This window comes from Lithobates pipiens, unplaced genomic scaffold (assembly GCF_037356315.1).
Source record: "Lithobates pipiens isolate NorthernLeopardFrog02 unplaced genomic scaffold, aLitPip1_a1.2 Scaffold_10, whole genome shotgun sequence".
Lineage (NCBI taxonomy): Eukaryota > Metazoa > Chordata > Amphibia > Anura > Ranidae > Lithobates > Lithobates pipiens.
Genome location: NW_027507686.1, coordinates 32786734 through 32809870, shown reverse-complemented (window position 1 = coordinate 32809870; position 23137 = coordinate 32786734). Strand labels below are relative to the sequence as shown.

General features: G+C 46.5%; 1 protein-coding gene across 2 annotated transcripts in view; it reads right to left on the bottom strand.

Moving 5' to 3' along the window:
• Positions 1 to 23137, bottom strand: part of LOC143929319 (solute carrier family 66 member 2-like) — a 52960-nt gene that overhangs the window by 14359 nt on the left and 15464 nt on the right. The window contains exons 1-3 of one of the 2 annotated variants that reach the window (XM_077453410.1): positions 17073 to 17193; positions 9141 to 9347; positions 6091 to 6224 (exon numbers count right to left, since the gene is read on the bottom strand). In XM_077453410.1, coding sequence (XP_077309536.1) covers positions 6091 to 6224; positions 9141 to 9331 — 325 coding nt within the window. In that variant the 5' untranslated portion in view covers positions 9332 to 9347; positions 17073 to 17193. Of the gene's footprint in view, positions 1 to 6090; positions 6225 to 9140; positions 9348 to 17072; positions 17194 to 23137 lie in introns of those variants that run through there. The other variant, XM_077453411.1, reaches the window with a different exon arrangement.

Sequence of the window (23137 nt, the reverse complement as noted above, 5' to 3'; positions counted from 1 at the left end):
ATAACATGTTGCAGACCCTGGGTGTTTAGGCATGGAACCCCCTCAGCAGTATATAGATGATGCTGATTCTCAATTGGATGAGCAAGCTGGTGATCAATGAACAGTATAAAAGCCACAGCCTTGAATAACAGTGTCACCCCTCTGGCTATAATGCCTCCCAACTTTTTGAGATGGGAATGAGGGACACCTATTAGCAAATATATGTAGGCAAAGGAAACGCCCTCTGCCACGCCCCCTTAAAGGAGACATATATAAAAAAAATATGTTAAACTCCCAAGTTCTTTTTTTACCATTACTATTCCTTTATACTAGGTTTTGACATTTACAAATGCAGCAATTTAGAATTTGGATGAAAGGTTTAGCTCTGGGAAACACTTTTTTGAAAGATAAAAAGTGCATTTTATATACAACTATTATAGATCAGACCAAAATGAGACAAATGAGGAGGAATGAGGGACAGAGGGACATTGCTCCAAATCAGTGACAGTCCCTCCAAATCAGTGACAGTTGGGAGCTATGGGCTACGCTGAGTGGCAGTGGTCAGTATCACAAAACTAGTTGAACAAAATTAAAGGAATTCTGAAAGGCAAATTTGTTCCCATATATGAATTACAATTGAATATTTAGCTATTTGGTCTCTTTAGCATTTATTATTACAAACAAGTTATATACAGAATTACAAAATAGAAACTACCACTTCCTGTTTCTATAACTCGCAGAGATAACATGCCATGTGATAGAGATATTGTCTTCCTCTCTGACCAGATCGCATAGTTCAGAGGAGGAATAAAATCTAAAAGAGATTGTTTTAGATTTCATCTTATTTTTATCATTGTTTAATTTTTTTCATCCGGTATCAGCAACAAACAAAGTAAAAAATAACTGCCACCACCACCAGGGGGCTCCAGAGGGACGTGCATATTGGGGTAAATCCAACACTGTGGATGAGCTTCTTGAAACACTGAACTCTGAACTCCACGGCTCTCAATGAGATCTGATCACACACGTCACAAGCTGATTATACAATCTGAAAAACTGAAGAAAATATTTTGTTTCTCAGAAATTTTGGGAACAAATATAGCCATCTCTGCACAATGTATTGACGTCCGAGGGAACATTAAGGTGTTTTTTTTTTTTGTTTTTTGGTCTTTGTAGTATAGTACAGTATTTGTAACTGCTGACTTTAACTTTTTTTGGTGGGGGGGGGGGGGGGGGGGGGGGCTGGACCTCCTCTTTAAGCAGCAAAATTCCTCCCTGCAGGGAGCAGATGGAATAACCTAGTTCAGTAGCCTTCAGGCAGTGATCTTGATAGCATTTGAAAAATGACAGTTTGTAGCAATAAAGGCGCTGTCACTTCTATTGGTCTGTGCTGAAGAGTGTCTTTAACTCGAAGAACCTAAATAGCAGCAAGTGTTTGTAATTGGAAATGTCGATAAGTGGGTTAGAGACTCTTTCACCCAGTCCTTAGGTGATGATCAGCAAAGCGATGAGCTTCTGGCGATGAGGGGCTCTCTTTTCTCTTGAGAATGCGGCTGTGCTGGCAGCTGCTCTCCACCTTTTGCTGGGAACAGGTCTCCACAAGTTTTCTACTTCTACCCAATGCTCGGCTTAAACAGTGTACTTGGCGGCTCCTTGGCCAAACCTGTTCGCCCTTGTACACATGGTCGGAGAATCCGTCGGAATGTGTCCTATCGGACCATGTTGTCGGATAATCCAACTGTGTGTGGTATGCATCGGACTGATTCCGTCGGAATATCCGTCGGACCCAATTTTCCAACTTGTTGGAAATATTTCCCGACCAACTGGTTCGATCAGACATACTCCGATCATGTGTAGAGAATTTTGATCGGACCAAGTGCCACGCATGCTCAGATCAAATTCCTACATCAAAGCTATTGGCTACTCGCCTGAATGTAGTCCCATCGTAACGAAATTACGTCATCACGTTCTGAATGATTGGATTTTTCGACAACTTAGTCCAACCGTGTGTACGCAACAGTTTCGGACAAGATCTGACGAACAAAATCCGACGGACAAAATCCGACGGACAAAATCCGATGGATTTGGTTGTCGAAATCTCCGACCGTGTGTACAAGGGCTTCCAGTCCAGGGCCACATGACTTAACACCACAGCTCTTGTACACACACCTCCTTTGACCAGAATCATCTCTCTCCAACTCCCTCCCGTGTTCCAGGGCTCTTGTTTTTATATGCTCATGCTCCCGGTCATGTCTCACGGAATGTGTAGTTTAGTTGCAGCTTAACTATGAAAAAAGTTCTACTTGAAGCATACAACTCCCAGCAGTCTCTGGACACCTGCATTAAAGTGGAGTTCCATCCAAAAGTGGAAGCTACACTTATCTGCCCCCCCCCCCCCCTGTCACATTTGGCAAAAACATGTACCCATCCCCACTTCTGTGAGATTTCACCATGGCCAGATCACTCGGAAGTTCTGCCCCCCTCCTCCTTTCCCTTTCGGCCTTTCAGCTTCACTGCCAGTTTCCCTGACCACGAATGGCTCCGGCAACACCCGAGAGCCGATGGAAACATTGGCTGGGGTGCTGACATCGCTGCATTCCAGGACAGATAAGTGTCCTAATTTGGGCCCAGAGCCTATTGACCCTGAACCTTCCGAACCTGAGCCTAACATCCCGAACTTAGAGGAAGTAGAGAACTTCACTGAGCCTATAACTCCTGAGGCCTTAGATGGCAGCTTAGAGCAGGAGGAGAGGGCCTCAGAGGCTGAAGACGAAACCAGCTCACACTCAGTGAGGAAAGCAGGCTATAAAACTGCTCAAAATACTGGCTTATGACAATCTAGGTGAAAGTACTGAGGAAGTGATCCCCTCCAGCCAACAAACTCTTGATGCCCCTGTATTCAGTGCAGCTGACTGCACATGAGAGAATGTGACCCCTCTCACTGACACCACCAGCGAGGCAAATTCTGCGATGTCGCCTCTTCCCACAAACAACTGACCCATCCTAATCCATGGTGAGAAACCCTGTTACTAAGTTTGTTTTGTAATGAGAACTTACCTATAATTGTCCCTCCTGGTTAATATTGTTGAACTGTTATCCCTGTTCATATTTTTCTTGTTCTCAAACACTGTTGGTTTGAACTATTACATTTTTTTTGGGACTAAAAACACTAAGTGGGGGTGGTATGTAACACTGCATTGTTACTGTGAATGCAAATTTATACTTAACCACAGGATGGCAGTGTTTAGAATTACTGTTCTTCACTGCCTTAAAGCAGAGTTCCATGGGGATCTCTACCACCACAATTAGCTCTCAGTGGCCATTTTCACCACTGGGCTGCAGCAACAGCATCCATGGCGATTGTCTTTGGCTCGTTGTCTTTGTGTCTAACTGATACAGCAAAGGAGATCCCGGATGAGCCCCCACATTTAGTGCTACCCCTGAAGGAGCTGCTGGTATATTTGGGATCTCTGTTTTTCACTTGACCCTGAACAGAGCCCCACTACTGTTGACACCACCAAATTACCTTAGCTGGGGAGTCTTGTGGCAGCAACACACGAAAAATATGCAGGCATCGTTATAAAATAAGTGATCAGGTTGTATTTTTAGCAATACAGAAAATGGTAAGCAATCGAACAGTGAAGAAAGGGTTAACAGTAAGCAAGGTGAATCAGCACAAGAACAATACAATACAGTCACATACCCTTTAAATTGTGGCTACCTGTCCTGCAGGACTGAGGATATAAAAAATAACCCTCCAACTGGTAGGTCACTTGTAGGCCCTCAGTCAAATCTCCTACACACCAGGACTTTTAAGAAAGATAGTCCCTGAGCACAATTAATTTGAAAGGTTGATTCTTCTGCCGGCTTAGCTGGGGCCCTTATTTTGGCCTTAGGTAATCCTAAGGTAATAATCAGCAAAGCAATAAGCTTCCAGCAATGAGAGGCCTCTCCTTTATCTTGAGGATGCAGCTGTGCTGCTGGTGGTTCTCACCCTTCTGTAGTGAACAGGTCTCCACAAGTCGGCTACTTCTACCCGATGCTCGGCTTAGACAGCGTACTCTGTGGCTTCTCTGCCTAACCCGCTCCATGCCCACTTGACTAGACACAGCTCTTGTATACACACCTCCTCTCACCAGCAAAGTCTCTTTCCAACTCACTCCCATGTTCCTGGGCTTTTGCTTCTATATGCTCCTGCCCCCTAGTGATTGCTCATGGACTATGTAGTTTAGTTGAAGAAAGTTCTGCATACAGCATACAACTCCCAGCAGTCTCTGGACACCTGTATTGAGGCTGTGATGAACAGTAATGCTAAACACTGCCATCTTGTGGTTAAATACAAATCTGCATTCACAGTAACACAGTGTTACAGTAGATAACATGGGATGGACAAACAGAAGGATAACATGGAACAGGATGGACAGATGGATAATACAGGGCAGATGGACAGACATTCAGATGGATAATGCAGGACAGGATAGACAGATGAGTAAGACAGGATGGCATGGATGGACAGACAAATGGATAATACGGGGGGATATGGACAGATGGATAATGAGGGCAGGATGGACAGACATACAGAAGGATAATGCAGGATGGGCTTGATGGGCAGAAGGACAATACAGGATGGCATGGACAGACAGACAGATGTATAACATAGGATGGAATGGATGTTTAGACAGATGAATAGCATAGGGTGGGTTAGATGGAAGGACACATGGGTAACGTGGGATGAGATAGATGGACAGACACATGGTTAAGGATGGAATGCATGTACAGACACATTGTGGTTAACATGGGATGGACAGATGGACAAACAGGTAAGGCAATTCAGGATGGACAGATGGGTAATGTGGGATAAGATAAATGTACAGACACATGTATAATATTGGATGATATAGATGGGTAGACAGATGGATAACATGATTTGGGATGGATAGGCACATGGTTAGCATGGGAGCATGGGACAGAATGGATGGACAGACAGATGGAAATATGGGATGGATGGACAGATGAATCAGAATAAAATGGAATGGATAGATAGTTTGATGGATGGATAAAGTGGAATGGGATGGACAGACAAACAGATGGATAACATGGGATGGGATGGACAGACAGACAGATGGATAACATGGGATGGGATGGACAGACAGACAGATGGATAACATGGGATAGGATGGAAGGACAGACAGGTGGAAACATGGGATGGGATGGATGGATATATAGACAGATGACTAACACGAGGGTGGGTTGGACAGACAGATGGATAACATGGGATATGGGGTTGTTGATAAGAATGGACTCTCTCAATCCCCGGATGGATTAGTAGGGAGCAGTAAAAGCATTTACAGTCCTCTGGTTCTGATTTATCACAGATTTTTCCATCTCTGGTACCAGGTGGTGCGCCAGTAAAATCTCCCCCCAACATTATTACCACAGATCATCTGATTTATATAATGAGGCCATTAACGGTCAATGCTGAGCGCATCATTGATATCTGGAAGGACAAATGAATCCGGGACAAATCATCTGATGTCAGATAAAATCTGTGTTCAGGTAACCAGAGCAAGCTGGGACTTATACTGTAATTCAAGTTATATCCTTTCCCTTTATCTGCATGGAGTCTGTATTTTCTCCCCATCACATGGGGCCAATTTACTAAAGTATAAAGTGACTCAAATATCCAACTGTAACAGAAAGACTGAGCTTCCCCTTATATGACTGGAATACAGAAACACTTCACTACACATGAATGTGGGGGGAGTGGCTCAGTGTTCTCTGTGCAGCACTATGGTGTATATGACAGAACTATGTCAATTTATAATAATAATAGTGTGCGACTGTAGTGGGGACATTAGAGTGTAAGCTCCTCTGGTGCAGAGACTGATGTGACTGGCTCAGTCTTCTATATCCAGCACTGTAGTATATGTCAGAGCTATATAAATGTATAATAATAATAGTGTGTGGCTGTGGGAGGACATTAGAGTGTAAGCTCTTTTGGTGCAGAGACTGATGTAACTGGCAGTATAGATAGTTTTTGTATGTCGGTGGCCCCATCGGCCTGATCTCCTCCGTCCTGTTATGTTCATCTATGGTGTCAGTGGCTCTCACCTGTAAAGGAGCGTTGTTTGGTGGAAACGCGGTTTGCAGACTGAGTAGAGCAGCACAGGTTCAGAATGGCCAACATGGCGCCGATCATGAGAACACTCTGCAGTAGTAGCGGGAACTCAAAGTACTTCCCAAACCTGCGAAGAGTAAACGTGGCGGTCAACAGGCAGCAAGAGACTCTGAGATAGCCAGGGACGGCGTAATATTTTAGGGCCGGTTAATACCTGAATCGCACAGGAAAGCAGTCCACATCCCTGTGCTACTCAGTGCAGTGCAATTTTCAGCCCATTTATTTGAATGGGATGAAATTGCACTATGCACCACTTTTCGAAAACTCACTGCACCAGATCCGGTGCAAGCGAACACACTGCGTTTGTTTGTTCTTTGTATCATATATGGAATTGCTACTTTTTAAAATCCTGTTTTCAGCCCTTTTTCATCCTTTGTTACATCTCAAGGTTGCTGATCTCCTGCAGACCCTTTACTGCCACTTCCTATCTAAATGTACACCAGTGATGGCTGCATGGCATTTCTCAGGATGGGTTTCCTGATGGTGACAACAGTAGACATGTCTGTGTAATGTTTGTTGAAACAGACACTTGTATTCTCCATCAGAAGCCCATGTAAGGGGGGGGACAATGCAGAAGCACAATTGGGAGACAGAGGTGTGTCACCCTATAGCAGGAAGTGCCTGAACAAGGACTGTCATGTCAGGATCACCGGGATTTTTTTTTAGAGCTGCAGATTTAGAAAGACTAAAAATTAAGCTTACTAAAAAGCTTACATGGGATTTTAGTAAAGGAGGGTTGGGGCCTAGGGTATCCAACTGTGGCCCGGTAGATGGGTGTTGGTATGGTATGGAGTTGGTTGGGTATCCAACTGTGGGACTGGAGAGGGTTGAAGACCTGGGCAACTGACTGGGGGCCTGGAGAGGGTTTGGGGTCCAGGATATTCAAATGGAGAGGGCTGGGTCGCTAGTTATCTAACTGTGGACCCAGAGAGAGTTTGCAGCCCAAGGTATCCAAATGGGAGCTTGGAGAGGGTTGTGGCTCTATGTATCTAACTATTGACACACAGAGGGTTTGCAGCCCAAAGTATCCAAATGGGAGCCTGGAGAGAGCTGGGGCTCTAGGTATCTAACTGGGGGCCCAGGGAGGATTTGTGGCCCAAGGTATGCAAATGGGAGCCTGGAGAGGGCTGGGGCTCCAAGTATCTAACTGGGGACCCAGGGGGGGTTTGTGACCCAAGGTATTCAGATGGGAGCCTAGAGAGGGTTGGGGCTCTAGATATCTAACTGGGGGCCCAGGGAGGATTTGTGGCCCAAGGTATGCAAATGGGAGCCTGGAGAGGATTGGGACTCTAGGCATCTAACTGTGACCTCAAAGAGGGTTTGAGGCCCAAGGTTTCCAAATGGGAGCCTGAAGAGGGCTTGGGCTCCAAGTATCTAACTGGGGACCCAGGGAGGGTTTTTGACCCAAGGTATCCAAATGGGAGCCTGTAGAAAGTTGGGGCTTTAGGTATCCAACTGGGAGCCTGGTGACAGTTGGCACCCTGAGTATCCGGCTGGGAAACTTGAGCAGATTACTGCCCTGGGTATTCAACTGGAGGCCCAGAGAGGGATTGGGGCCCAGTATATCCAATTTGGAGCATGGAGAGCCTGACTATAGGTCTCCAACTGGAGCATTAGCGATGGTTGGGGCTCAGGGTATCCAACTAGGAGACTTGGGAGGGTTTGGAGCCTTGGGTATCTAGATGGGAGTCTGAGGCCGTGTACACACGGGCGGACTGTTCGCCCAACTTTGTCCGCTGAACAGTGTTTCAGCGGACAGTCCGCTCGTGTGTGGGCTTCAGCGGACTGTTTCAGCGGACAGTCTGACGAACAAAGTTTTTCGGAATTTCCGTAAGACTGTCCGCCCAAACTTGGTTTCAGCGGACAGTCCGCTCGTGTGTAGGCTCGTTCGACAGACTAAGTTTCGCGCATGCTCAGAAAGGATTTACACGGCGAAGGTTGCATTGCAGTGTATTGGACGTCGAATTTCTCGTCCCGTCGTACGTGCCGTTCACGTCATCGCGCACGCTTTCAGTGGACTGTCTGCTCATCGTGTGTGGTCAAGTCCATTCATGCAAATTTTGAGCGGACTGTTTGTCGGATTGTCTGACGAACTAAGTTGGGCGAACAGTCTGCCCGTGTGTACGCGGCCTGAAGAGGATTTGGGGCACAGAGTATTCAAATGGTGCACTGGAGAAGGTTGGGGCCCCTGGTATTTGCCTAGTTTGCTCCTCTCTAACACTGGTTCTGATTCTGGAAGTCCCATTAGCGGGATTGTAAGGAGAAGCAGAGACGCTCCCATTAATTCCACGCACATTTCATGCCGCTGAAGTGATCTGAGGCGCTCAAAGAAAAAAAATGACAATTACAGGAATTGGATCCAATGACTTTTTCTCGGCAACAATCACATCATTAAAAATCACCTTCGCTCCCCACAACTGCACTATTAATAATTACCATGTGTGGCCGGAGCATTAATTAGAAATAAAACATCCCTGGAGGGGACGATGACTTCCTAATTGGAAGAAAGGTGACCGTGCAGAGCGGCCGAAGGTTGGGAAACTTCCAGCTGTGAGATAAGACATCCAGGAGGACAAGTGGAGTGGGGATTAAAGTGGAACTCCGGCCAAAGCTTCTTTACTCACAGGGGAGGTCAGAGCTTCTGTCAGGTTCTGAAGATTTCTTTTTACTTCCCATGTGGTTATTGCCCCCCCCCCCCCCCCCCTTCAGATCATTATTTAGTTTTGTGTGGATGTTTGTATGTCTTATCTCAATATAAGAAAGCTAATAAGAGGGAGTCTCATGCTGCAGCAAGCCATATCTCAAGGAGATCCAGTCTATGTCCACCTTAAATGTGGTCTTCCTTAGCTGAACCTATTCGGTACAATACCATCAGATTGTAGAGCCCTGTATGGCACCGGCCCTCAATTTCTGCCCAGCGTGGAGCTAATTTCTGACTTCATAGCCTGATCTTTCAGTTTTGAGTGGAATGCTGTCCACCTACCAGAAGAATATGCGGAGAATATTGGCCACCAGCAGAACCAGACAGACCCAGGTTGAGAAGCCCTCTGCATTGGAGGTCCTTTTAATTTCCTGATACTGGGGTATGTACGGGACGATGCCTCCGACCACCATGAGACAGGAAGAGACCCAAGAGAGGAGGAGCCATCCGCCATCGCCATCTGCGTCCATCATCCTTTACACAGAGCACCTGTGAGAAGAGAAAATCCCCACCATTGGTCAAACCAAGGGGTCTAGTTAGAAAGAAATTCACTGTGTGAATGCCTCAGCATGAGGATAATCCCCGTAATGTCACTAATATGTGTATTCCTATGATAGCCAGCTCCATCTAGTGGCCACAATACATTATTTTTCTGATTGTGATATTTCAGGAAAATACCACATTATAACCACTAGATGGAACTGATGATCATAGGACATACACATCTAAAACACATTATGGGGATTATTCTCATGCTGAGGAATTTACGTAGCACATTTTATATAAATACACCCTGTGGTTTACATATTTTAAAATAGACCTGTCATCAGATATATTTTCATGGTAAATGCAACATGCTGTATAATGTGTCCCTTACTTTGTAATATCTATATAAATGGTATAGAGTCTGGGATTAATTATACCATTTCTGTCTTTGCAGATGACACCAAGCTATGCAGTAGAATAACGTCCTTACAAGATGTCTCCAATTTACAAGCCAACCTCAATGCACGGTCTAATTGGGCAACTAAGTGGCAAATGAGGTTTAATGTTGAGAAATGTAAAGTTATGCACTTGGGGGCTAAGAATATGCATGCATCATTCATACTAGGGGGAGTACAACTGGGGGGGGGGGGGGGGGGGGTCCGTAGTGGAGAAGGATCTCTGGGTTTTGGTAGATCATAAGCTCAATAATAGCATGCAATGCCAAGCTGAGGTTTTCAAAGCGAGCAAAGTCCTTTTTTGTATTAAAGTGGAGTTCCACCCATATAAAAGTCAGCAGCTACAAAAAGTGTAGCTGCTGACTTTTATCAATCGGACATTCACCTGTCCCACGGTCCAGGGATGCGGGCGAATGAAGCCCCGATCCCCCTCCTCTCCGTGGCGCCAAGATTGTCACTGTGGGGGTACACACTGGGTATGCATGAGCTGCGCTGCGCACTGTGACTGTGAAAAATGGTCCGGTCATTTAGCAGCCAAATCTTCTGGGGCTGAAGTGGTTAAGAAAGGCCTAGATTCTTTCCTAAATGTATATAATATACCTGGATACTAACATTTATCAGTAAAGTTGATCCAGGGAATATCTGATTGCCTCTCGGGGATCGGAAAGTAATTATTTTGTCTGCTGTAGCAAATTGAACCATGCTTTGCTGGGGTTTTTCGCCTTCCTCTGGATCAACTGTGTGTATAGCATTGTGTATTTGGGATTGTAGTTTTTTTTGGTGGAACTGGATGGACTTGTGTCTTTTTAATCTGACTAACTATGTGGGGTATTTACTAAAGGAAAAGCCACTTTGCACTTCAAGTGCACTTGGAAGTGCAGTCGCTGTAGATCCGAGGGGGACATGCAAGGAAGATAAAAAATCATCATTTTAGCTTGCACATGATTGGATGATAAAATCAGCAGAGCTTCCCCTCATTTCAGATCTACCCCTTAGATTTAGAACGACTGCACTTCCAAGTGCACTTGCAGTGCAAAGTGGATTTACCTTTCGTAAATAACTTCCTATATGTCAGTGTAACCCAGGTATTTATTCCCACTCACAGAGATCACAGTACTCCCCCCTGACAACGCCTTTATCTGATTTTCAGAAGGATGGCACCATCCTTGTTCAGGCATCATCCAGGATCACCATTCACTTTCTGGATTGAGATGCGAGCTCAGAGATGACACGATCATGTACATCCTGGTGCCTGTGCAGTTCTGGGCTGTGTTCACAAATGTCTGACACAGATCACAATGTTTCCATACTTCGGTGATCAGACCACATTGTGATTTTTTTTTTTTTTACAATGTTACACTTTCTCAGTGATCAGACTGCAGCGTTAAACCTTTATAGCTACTGCAGCCGCTCACCTTGTGACTTGCTACAAAGTTACAATGTCACAGCCTGAACACTGGGGGAGGGGAGATTAAGGAAATCCTCAGACTGATGACATCATCTGAGCCTAGACAAAGTCACTGACTTGGGTTCAAGGACAACTTTTTAATAAAAAAGCCTTCGTTCCCGCCTATGCGATTTGTAATCCGATTTGACAGTGAAAAAATTGCATGACAAGCTGCACCCTATTTTCGGCAATGGATCCGTTCAAATCATTGCGACTCTGAAAAGGGTTCCTGCCCTTTTTTCTGCAAATTCATTGCGACTTGCACTGACTTCTGATAAATAAAGTCGCAAGCCACAATGAAATTGGAGATCCAAATCCACGGATTTGAAATGGTGCTGACGTGGTGCGATTTCAAAGCTGAACTGGTGTGAACCAGAACAAAAGGTGGAGCTTTTCTGAAATATGATAGTATGACCATTTGTGAATTGAGATTGTTGAAGTGAATTTAAATCCCATCACTAAGAGTAAACCCTGTGCATTGTGTCCTCCTGACACGCGGGCAATGTAGCGCAGCGGCAGAGGGTGTGTGGCATCCTGCTTCTGCTCTCTCGATGAAAGATGCCGCTGTCTCCCTCTCCATGTCCTGTTTGCCTTGTTCTCTAATCCATCAAACACGCTGACATGGAAAACCCTGAACCCGCTCCTTGTCCCCCCCCCCCCCCACACTGAGCGTCAGTGCAAATAAAACCTCAAATCGGTCAAATCGCAGAAAAAAATAAAAATAAAGTAAAAGAACGGGATCAGGAATGGCGACATAATGACAGATAATAAGATGGCGCGTCACATCGGTGGACAGGAGAGTGGAGCGATCGGTGTGGACAGGACCAACGCGAAAAGCATCATTAATCATCACAGCTCCACCTTATTACATTACCTGGCGGCTTTCACCTCCATGGTCACACAGTGCGTGAAGGGACATTAGAGTGTAAGCTCTTCTGGTGCAAAGACGGATTTGACTGGCTCAGTGTTCTCTGTACAGCACTGTGGTATATGTCAGAGCTACATAATTGTATAATAATAATAGCATGTGACTGTGGGGGGCATTAGAGTGTAAGCTCCTCTGGTGCAGAGACTGATGTGACTGGCTTAGTGTTCTCTGTACAGCACTGCAGTATATGTCAGAGCTATATAAATGTATAATAATAATAGCGTGTGACTATGGGGGGCATTAGAGTGTAAGCTCTTCTGGTGCAGAGACTGATGTGACTGGCTCAGTGTTCTCTGTACAGCACTGTGGTACATGTCAGAGCTACATATTGTTATAATAATAATAGCATGTGACTGTGGGGGACATTAGATTGCAAGCTCCTCTGGTGCAGAGACGGATGTGACTGGCTCAGGGTTCTCTGTACAGCACTGTGGTATATGTCAGAGTTATAAAAATGTGTAATAATTATGTCTGATTGGGGGGGGGCATTAGAGTGTAAGCTCTTCTGGTAGGGAGACTGATGCGACTGGCTCAGTGTTCTCTGTACAGCACTGTGGTATATGTCAGAGCTACATCATTGTATAATAATAATAGCATGTGACTGTGGGGGGCCTTAGATTGTAAGCTCCTCTGGTGCAGAGACAGATGTGATTGGCTCAGTGTTCTCTGTACATCACTATGGTATATGTCAGAGCTATAAAAATGTATAATAATAATGTCTGACTGGGGGGGGGGGGGGGGGGCATTGAAGTGTAAGCTCTTCTGGTACAGAGACTGATGTGACTGGCTCAGTGTTCTCTGTTCAGCACTATGGTATATGTCAGAGCTATATAAATGTATAATAATAATAATAGTGATAATTATGGTGGATGGTCTAATTGTCAGTGCGCACGCCCTGGCTCGCCCCAATCGCCCGGTACGTGGTCACAATGTCACTGTTACACTGGCTCTCAGAACTAGTTGTACAGGACGGCTGACACATTGGCAGGACAAGCTGAGGCTGATTATATGGCGCACAGGAGGGAAGGGAAGGGCGCTGATGCTTCCTGAGTGTGCCGGTAATTCCTAATCTAAGAGAACCTGTCATTATTCACCACACTCTGCATAGAACGTGATCTAATGATTGACAAGAACAAGGGTCTGGTAACGATCAGGAACTTATAACAGAAAAATCCTCTGTCTACTATACATTACAGGTCCCCTTTAATAATATGATACATATCAGCCAACAACAAACTGGATGGTTAAACTGTATAAACTTATCACTAGACACACTTCCTCTTTTATGAAGAAATGTGTGATCAACTCAGCTGCAGAGGAAATGTTTCGTAACACTTTCAAGTAGAGAAGACTATTCTCTGCCACTATGCTGCGGAGCAGCGTCCTTGTTCTCTGCGTGGAAGCAGCAGTCTCTCTGCAGAGGTCCAGCCGCCATAGCGCTCTCCAATCGGCAAAGCTTCCACTGATTGGAGAACTCCAGCTGCATCTCACCAAGAGGTGTGTTGGACCTCTGCAGAGAGATCACTGCTTCCACAAAGAGTCCTTGTCCACAGCATGCTGACAGGGGACAGACTTTTCTACTTTTCTACAGGCTGTTTGCACATCTTTTGTATTGATGCACCTGAAATGGATTTAGTTGATTTAAAATGAAAGTTCAATTGGGCTTTATATAAAAAGATTTCCAAATAATGTTCAGTGTCTCTTTAATGTGATATAAGAGACTCCATTCCCGGTGTACCTCCTATGGAAACATATCCAGACATCCATCATGTCCCCAGACTTGTCCTGTGTGTCAGCCAGCAGAATGGATTACAGGCAGAAGTGATAAAGTGACACAACGAGGGAGAATGATGTACGGTAAAAGAAAGTAACTATATGCAGCAGAATGAGAGATGAATGGTGATTGGTAGAAAAAAGTTACTGTCGTTTCTGCATTATTTCATCTTCTAGCAAACTACTCTGGAGGGGTCAGGGCTCAGTAGACGATCAGTTGTGGAGAGAAGGGGACAGTAGGACAGTAGGGTCAGGTGGTAGGGTCAGTAGGGTCAGGGTACAGTAGATGGATGGAAGGGAACAGAAGGGTTGAGATGCAGTAGACGGACGACTGTGGAGGGAAAGGGACAGAAGGGTCAAGGTACAGTAAATAGAAGGTTCGGAAGGGAATGTAGAGTTTGGGGTACAGCAGATGAACCGAAGATGAGGGAATAGGACAGTGGAGTCGGGGTACAGTAGATGGAAGGTTGTGGAGGGACAGAAAAGGAGGGGTACAGTAGAAGAAAGGCTGTGGGGGGAAGGGGACTTGGGAGTCAGGGTACAGTAGATGGATGGTTGTGGAGAGAAGGGGATGGGGGGGTCGGGGTACAGTAGATGGACAGTTGTGGAGAGAAGGGGATGGAGGGGTCGGGGTACAGTAGATGGACGGCTGTGGGGGTAAAGTGACAGAGGGGTCAGGGTACAGTTCAAGGAAGGCTGCAGGGGGACGGGAACAGAGGGGTTGGGGTATAGTAGATGGATGGCTGTAGAGGGAAGGCGACTAAGGGGTTGGGGTACAGGAGGTGGACAGCTGTGGAGGGAAGGGGATGAAGAGGTTGAGGTATAGTAAGTGGACAGCTGTGGAAGGAAGGGGATGGGGGGTCGTGGTACAATAGGTAGACAGCAGTGAAGGGAAGGGACAGAGGGGTCGGTGAAATAGTAGGTAGACAGCTGTGGAGGGAAGGGGAGGATATTGGGGTACAATAAGTGGACAGCTGTGGAAAGGAGGCGATGAAGGGGGTCTGGAAATAGTGGACAGATATGGAGGGAAGGGTACTGAGGGGTTGGGGTACAGGAGGTTGAAGACTGTAGAGGGAAGTGGAATGAGGGGCTGGGATACAGTTGATGGACAGCTGTAGACGGAAGGGGACAGAGGGTTTGGGGTATAGTAGATTGACAGCTGTGGAGGGAAGGTAATGGAGGAGATGGGGTACAGTAGGTGGAAGGCTGTGGAAGGACAGATGTGGAGGGAAGAGGTTGGAAGGGTCAGGGTATAGTAGGTGATCAGCTGTGGAGAGAAGGGGTCGGGGTACAGTAGGTGGACATCTGAGGAGGGAGGAGGACTGAGGGGTCAAGGTATAGTAGGTGGACAGCTGTGGAGGTAAGGGGACAGGGGGGCGGGGTACAGTAGGTGGACATCTGCGAAGGGAAGGGACGGAGGAGTTGGGGAATAGTAGGTAGACCGCTGTGGAGGGAAGGGGATGGGGGGGGTTCAGGGTACAGTAAGTGGACAGCTGTGGAGCGGAGGGAATGGAGGGGTTTAGGAATAGTAGGTGAACAGATATTGTGGGAAGGGTACAAAGGGGTTGGGGTACAGTAGGTTGGACAGCTGTGGAGAGAAGAAGACAAAGGGGTCAGCTACAGTAGATGGAAGGCTGTGGAGGGAATGGGAACAGAGGGGTTGGGGTATAGCATGTGGACAGATGTGGAAGGAAGGGGGTGGAGAGGATGGGGTATAGTAGGTGGAAGGCTGTGGAGGGGAAGGGACAGATGTGGAGGGAAGGGGTTGGGGGGGGGGGGGGTCAGGGTATAGTAGGTGGACAGCTTTGGAGGGAAGGGGTCAGGGCACAGTAGGTGGACAGCTGTGGAGGGAAGAGGATGGGGGTGGGCAGGGTACAACAGGTGGACAGCTGTGGAGGGAAAAGTACGGGGGGGGGGACAGGGGGTACAGTAGGTGAACAGCACTGGAGGGAAGGGGATGAAGGGGTCAGGGTATAGTAGGTGAACAGCTGTAAAGGGAAGTGGATGAGGGGGTCAGGGTACAGTAGGTAGACAACAGTGAAGGGAAGGGACGAAGGGGTTGGGGCACAGTAGGTAGACAGCTGTGGAGGGAAGGGGACAGATGGGTTGGGAATAGTGAGTGGACAGATGTGGAAGAAAGGGGACAGATGTGGAGGGAATGGGTTGGGGGGGGGGGGTGGGGGTATAGTAGGTGGACAGCTGTGGAGGGAAGGGGTCAGAGGGGTCAGGGCACAGTAGGTGGACAGCTGTGGAGGGAAGGGGGGACTGGTACAGTAAATAGACAGCTGTGAAGGAAAGGGAATGGAGGGGTCGATTACAGTAGGTGGACAGCTGTGGAGGAAAGGGGACAGAGGGGTCAGGGTACAGTAGGTGGACAGATGTGGAGAGAAGGGAACAGAGGGGTTGGGGTACAGTAGGTGGCAAGCTGTGAAGGGAAGGGAACGGAGGGGTTGGTTACAGTAGGTGGACAGCTGTGGAGGGAAGGGGACAGAAGGTTTGGGCTACAGTAAGTGGACAGATGTGGAGGGAAGGGGACAAAGGGTTTATGGTACAGTATGTGGACAGATGTGGAGGGAAGGGGGCGGAGGGTTTGGGGTATAATAGGTGGACAGATGTGGAGGGAAGGGGACAGAGGGTTTAGGGTACAGTAGGTGGACAGCTGTGAAGGGAAGGGGACGAAGGGATTATGGTACAGTAGATGGACAGATATGGAGGGAAGGGGACGGAGGGTTTGGGGTACAGTAGGTGGACAGATGTGGAGGGAAAGGGACAGGGGTTTAAGGTACAGTAGGTAGACAGCTGTGAAGGGAAGGGGACGAAGGGATTATGGTACAGTAGATGGACAGATATGGAGGGAAGGGGACAGAGGGTTTGGGGTACAGTAGGTGGACAGATGTGGAGGGAAAGGGACAGGGGGTTTAAGGTACAGTAGGTGGACAGCTGTGAAGGGAAGGGGACGGAGGGTTTGGGGTATAGTAGGTGAACAGCTGTAGAGGGAAAGGGATGGAGAAAAAGTTGTCAGCTGTGTACATAATAGAAAATGTCCTGTACCCCATGTGTACAGGATAGCAGTGCCCCCCACTTGTGTCAGTGATGGAGGAGAGAGAACACCTGGCTGTACTCACCGTCAGGGCTCCAGCACAGTCCGGTGTGGGGATGGAATTTGTGTAGTAGCACAAGGAGGAGGAGACGAGGTTAAGCTGAATATGTAAACAGCTGGAAGTAACTTCCTGCTCAGGATGGAATTACCGGCTACTGTAACAACTACAGCTGAAACGTGCACTGAGATGTCATTGCAGAGCGTGCATGTCAATGTTCTCATTATGCAGTTCATGATATATCTAGTAGTAGTTGGTCACATTCAGTTGGACTTGTTCTATAATGATGAATAGGGATGAGCCGAACATCTCCCGATTCGGTTCGCAGCAGAACATCCGAACAGGCAAAAAATGTGTTCCAACACACGAACACCCTTAAAGTCTATGGGACACGAATGTGAAAAATCAAAAGTGCTAATTTTAAAGGCTTATATGCAAGTTATTGCCATAAAAAGTGTTTGGGGACCTGGGTCCTGCCCCAGGGGATATGTTTTAAAGTTTTTTCGGGAGCAATGATTTTAATAATGCTTAACCACTTCAACCCGGGAAGGATGTACCCCCTTCCTGACCAGAGCACTTTTTGCGATTCAGCACTGCGTCGCTTTAACTAACAGTTGCACGGTCGTGCAACGTTGTACCCAATGTCCTTTTTTTTCCACAAATAGAGCTTTCTTCTGGTGGTATCTGATCACCTCTGCGGTTATTTTTTTTTTTGCATTAACAAAAGCATAGCGACAATTTTGAAAAAAATGCATTGTTTTTTACTTTTTGCTATAATAAATATTCCCCAAAAATCTATAAACAATTTTTTTCCCTCAGTTTGGGTATTCTTCTACATATTTTTGGTAAAAAAAAAAAAATTGCAATAAGCGTATATTGATTGGTTTGCACAAAAGTAATAGCATCTACAAAATAGGGGATAGATTTATAGCATTATTAATATTTTTTTTACTAGTAATGGTGGTGATCTGTGATTTTTATCGTGACTGCGACATTATAGTGGACACATTAGCCAATTTTGACACATTATTGGGACCGTAGGCATTAATACAACGATCAATGCTATACAAATGCATTGATTACTGGCCTTGGGCGGTGGTGTCGCAACACTATAAGCCCTCACAGTCACTCTTTTTTGGCTCAGGAACGGGCCCATCATTGAAATATTACATGAAAAATTGTAATTACACGCAGCTGTTAAATAGGGGCAGAAAAATTGGGCCTTGGGTGGTGGTGCCACAACACTGTAACCCCTCACAGATACTTTTGCCGGGCGCAGGAACGGGCCCTGCTGTGAAATATTAGATCAAAAATTATAATTACATGCCCCTGTAAACACGGACAGAAAAAATGGGCCATGGGTGGTAGTGGTGCCCTAAACCAAAAATATTGTTGGAAGCTAGCATCACCAAGATTGAGGAGGAATAGGATAGTCAGCATAGGCAGTCTTCAAGGGATCCCACATCCATAGCAAATTTAATCAGCATCAGGTGCTTGATAGCTGCTGATCCAAGACTGATTAATTTTTATGAATGTGAGCCTATCAACGGACCCTGTGGACAGGCGCACTATTCGATCCGTTACAAACCCTCCATCAGCACTAAATGTGCGTTCAGAAAGCAGCATGGATGCAGGACAGGCCATAAGCTCAATTGCTTACTGAGCAAGTTCTGGCCAGTGGTCCATCCTCAAGACCCAGTAACCCAGTGGATGCTCAGTTGAAAAGATCTCCAAGTCTGCTCTTGCCCCTAAATATTCCTGCACCACGTAATGCAGACACTGGCGATGGTTGCTTGAACCGATCAGACCTTGGCGCTGAGGACTTAAAAATTGTTTAAAGACATCGGTCAACCAGCCACCTTCTATACCGCTCTTCTTCCGACCGAACTAAACCTCAGCAACACGTTGTCCAGCACCAAGAAATTGTAACCTCCCAGAGTCTGGAACTGTGCTGCCTTTCTTCAAGGCCTCCTAAAGATGTTTCATCCTTTGCTCCCTCTGCGAAGGCAGGATAAGTTCTGCAACCTTAACCACTTCAATACAGGGCACTTAAACACCTTCCTGCCCAGACCAATTTTGAGCTTTCAGCGCTGTCGCACTTTAAATGACAATTGCGCGGTCATGCTACACTGTACCCAAATGAAATTTTTATCATTTTTTCCCACAAATAGAGCTTTCTTTTGGTGGTATTTGATCACCTCTACGGTTTTTATTTTTTGCGCTACAAATAAAAAAATACCGAAAATTTTGAAAAAAAAAGTGTTTTTTTTTGTTTCAGTTTCAAAACTTTGTAAATAAGTACGTTTTCTCCTTCACTGATGGGCACTGATGGGGCTACACTGATGGGCACTGATAAGGTGGCACTGATGGGCACCAATGTGGCACCAATGAAGTGGCACTGATAGGCGGCACTGATGGGCGACACAGATGGGCGACACGGATGGGCGACACGGATGGGCGACACGGATGGGCAACACGGACGGACACTGATAGGTGGCACAAATTGGCACTGATAGCTGGCACGGATGGGCGGCACGGATGGGTGGCACGGATGGGCATGGATAGGCGGCACAGGTGGGCATGGATAGGCGGCACAGGTGGGCATGGATAGGCGGCACAGGTGGGCATGGATAGGCGGCACAGGTGGGCACTCATAGGCGGCACAGGTGGGCACTCATAGGCGGCACAGGTGGGCACTCAGGCGGCCAAGTGGGCACTCATAGGCGGCATCGGTGTTATAGTAATGGATGCCAATCAGTGCCAAACAATAATGCATGCCAATCAGTGATGCCCATTGTGGGCACTGATTGGCATCCATTATGGGCACTGATTGGCACCCATTGTGCTGACTGGCATCCCTGGTGGTCTAGGGAGGATTATGGATTTTATTACCTTTTCCCTGGTGGTCTAGTGGTGTCCCTGGTGGTCCAGTGTGGGCATCCTCGGGGGGGCTGTGCTGATAATCGATCAGCACAGACCCCCCCTGTCAGAGGAGCAGCCGATCGGCTCTCCTCTACTCGCGTCTGACAGACGCGAGTGAGGGAAAGCCGATCACCGGCAGCGGCTCATAATCCTAATCACGTCATATGACGTCCGGTTAGGATTATGAAACCACTTTGCCGCCGTCAATTCCCTATAGGGCGGGCGGCAAGTGGTTAAGGGTTGCCAGCCAGTAATGATCCCTCTCCTTGATACCATGAATCCTAGGGTCCTTTCGCAGGCTTTGCAGAATCAGGGAGGCCATGCAGTGTAAGTTTGCAGAGGCATTCGATTTTGAGTCCTCTGGGTCACTAAGGATCACATGATCCCTAACTACCTCCTCCCAGCCCTGTACAACTCATTGGGTTTCTGGGGATTGAAAACCATCCCTTGAAGACTGCTCCTGAGTGTTATCCTTCTCATCTTCCTGTGTGTTTTGGCGGGCCCCACAGGAATGCTAGCTGGATAAAGGGGGCCTTGAGAGGTAAGGAAGTCCTCCTCTTCCTCCCGCTATTCTGCCTCAAGTGCCCTGTCCATGATTCCATGAAGCGTGTGCTCCAACAGGAAGACTAGAGGGACAATGTCACTGATGCATGCATTGTTGCTTCTCACAATCCTTGTGGCCTCCTCAAATGGTAACAGGACAGTGCATGCATCCTTGATCAGTAGCCACTGGCGTGGCAAAAAGAACCCAAGCTCCCCTGACCCTGTCCTGGTGCCATATTCGCACAGATACTCATTAATGGCCCTTTGAGGTACAGCACATTCCACAAATTCATAAAAGGGTCAGAGTCTACCAGATGAAAAGGCAGCAGTTGCAATGCTAGCAATTTGGCCAAGCTAGCATTTAGACGCTGAGCATGTGGATGGCTGGGACCAAATCTCTTTTTACAGTTCAGCAACTGGGGTAAGTAAATTTGCCTGTTAAAATCAGATGGTGGTGCACTGCTAGCAGATTAGCTGCAAGTATTTGGGACACCTATTGCTATACCTTCATTCTTCTCAGTGCAGGTTTTTGAGAGGAGTGGAGGGTTGGAGATCTCAGATGAGGAGCAAGGAGAAGTCTGCCTTTTTATTTTACCTGTGGTTGAATAATTCTGGGGACACCTCCGTGCATGATGGTGGGGCTATGGAAAGAGTGACTGTGGACAAGAATCCAGCAGAATAGGCCGCTTTGGCAGCTGTGTTGGAAGGCAAACTACTCTGAGCCCGGGTAACCGAGGATAAGGACGGCTTTGTTATCCACTCCACCAACTCTTCTGCATGTTCTGGCTCAATCACATGGCCAACAGCAGAAAAAAAAGGACAAGAGTGCCCCACGGCCACCTGCAGGGGATGCACCATGTCCACGACCACCACTGTTGACTGTAGACACAGAGACTGCTTGCCCTATTTTAGTGGCCTTTGAGCGTATGCCTCTACTTGGTGGCCTTGCGGACATGAGGTATATTTTGTTTTGCAACGCCACACTACACTGTATTAGATACTATGTACACCACCCGAAGTGTATTAGAAACTGTACACACTGTATTAGATACTGTGTGCACTGCCTGCACTGTATTAGAAATGGTACTACAGCTGCACTGTATTGTGTACTGTGTACATCACCAGAAGTGTAGTAGAAACTGCACTGTATTAGGAACTGTACAATGGCTGCACTTTTTTTGTATACTGTGTACACCACCAGAAGTGTAATAGATACTGTACACACTGTATTAGATACTGTGTACACAGCCTGCACTGTATTAGAAACAGTACTATGGCTGCACTGTATTGTGTACACCACCAGAAGTGTAGTAGAAACTGTACACACTGTATTAGATACTTTGTACACCGCCTGCACTGTATTAGAAACTGTAATAGATCTTCACTGTATTGTGTACACCACCAGAAGTGTAGTAGGAACTGTACACACTGTATTAGATACTGTGTACACCGCATTAGAAACTGTACAATGGCTGTACTGTATTTTATACTGTGTACACCACTAGAAGTGTAGTAGAAATTGTACAAACTGTATTATATACTGTGTACACCGCCTGAAGTGTATTAGAAACAGTACACCACTGAATGCACTATAGATATAGGTTACACTGGATGCAGAGTATATACACACACATAGCGTGCAAAAAAAAAGATTATAATAGTATTACACAATGTGCAATTTCACCCGAAGATAATTGACGGTATTACTAAGTGTAATCTATAAATGTGCAAAATCCGCAAAGTATATAAATAGGTGTAAACATAAATGTGCAACATAAGCAACAAAGTGCAAAATAAGCAAAATCAATCACAAGGATAAGTATAGATATATAGAGTCTATAGTCCAATATTGGACGCTCTTCAGGGTCCGGTGTGCAAAAATAGTGCAGGTGTGCAAGTGTTTCACAGGAACACTGTGTGGTGATACAATGATATCCACTGTCGCTGTGACTTTAAGTGCAAAATGTGTCTTAAGTGTCACTGACATCCGTGGTTGTACTAAATGATTACCTTACTGCTGTAAGGTAAACAGCATGTAGAGAGGATAAAGGGGGTTGGATCCCTTCGGATCAGTGTATTCCTGTGCATTCCCACTGTATATGGAGTAGAACCGGGGGGGGATCCTTTCCTTTCCTTCCACTGAACAGTTGTTTGCAATCGCTCAAATGCTCAATATGTCAGGGTATAAAAGAGGATAAAGAGGCCTACCATGGTGCAGTATGTTTTCGGTAAAAAGCTGAAGTTTATTAATAAGACCATAGAAAACTCACATTTCCATGTGTAGATCATGCAATGTAAAAACGAGCGCCGAGCTCGTACCTGACCGTCTTTTCCGGTGTCCGTTTGCCTCTCGGTATCCTACGCGTTACGTCACAACACACGTGACTTTGACTGGGATCTGCTCCCCTTTGTGATATGTGTGTTCTCTGTGCCCCCCCCAACCCCCCCCTGATATGTGTGCTCCGTGTTCTTCCCATGTGATATGAGCTCTGTGCCCCCCACATGTAATATGTGTGCTCTGTGTTCCCCTATGTGATATGAGGTCTGTGCCCCCCCCCCATGTGATATGTGTGCTCTGTGTTCCCCCCATGTGATATGTGTGCTCCGTGCCCCCCTGTGTGATATGT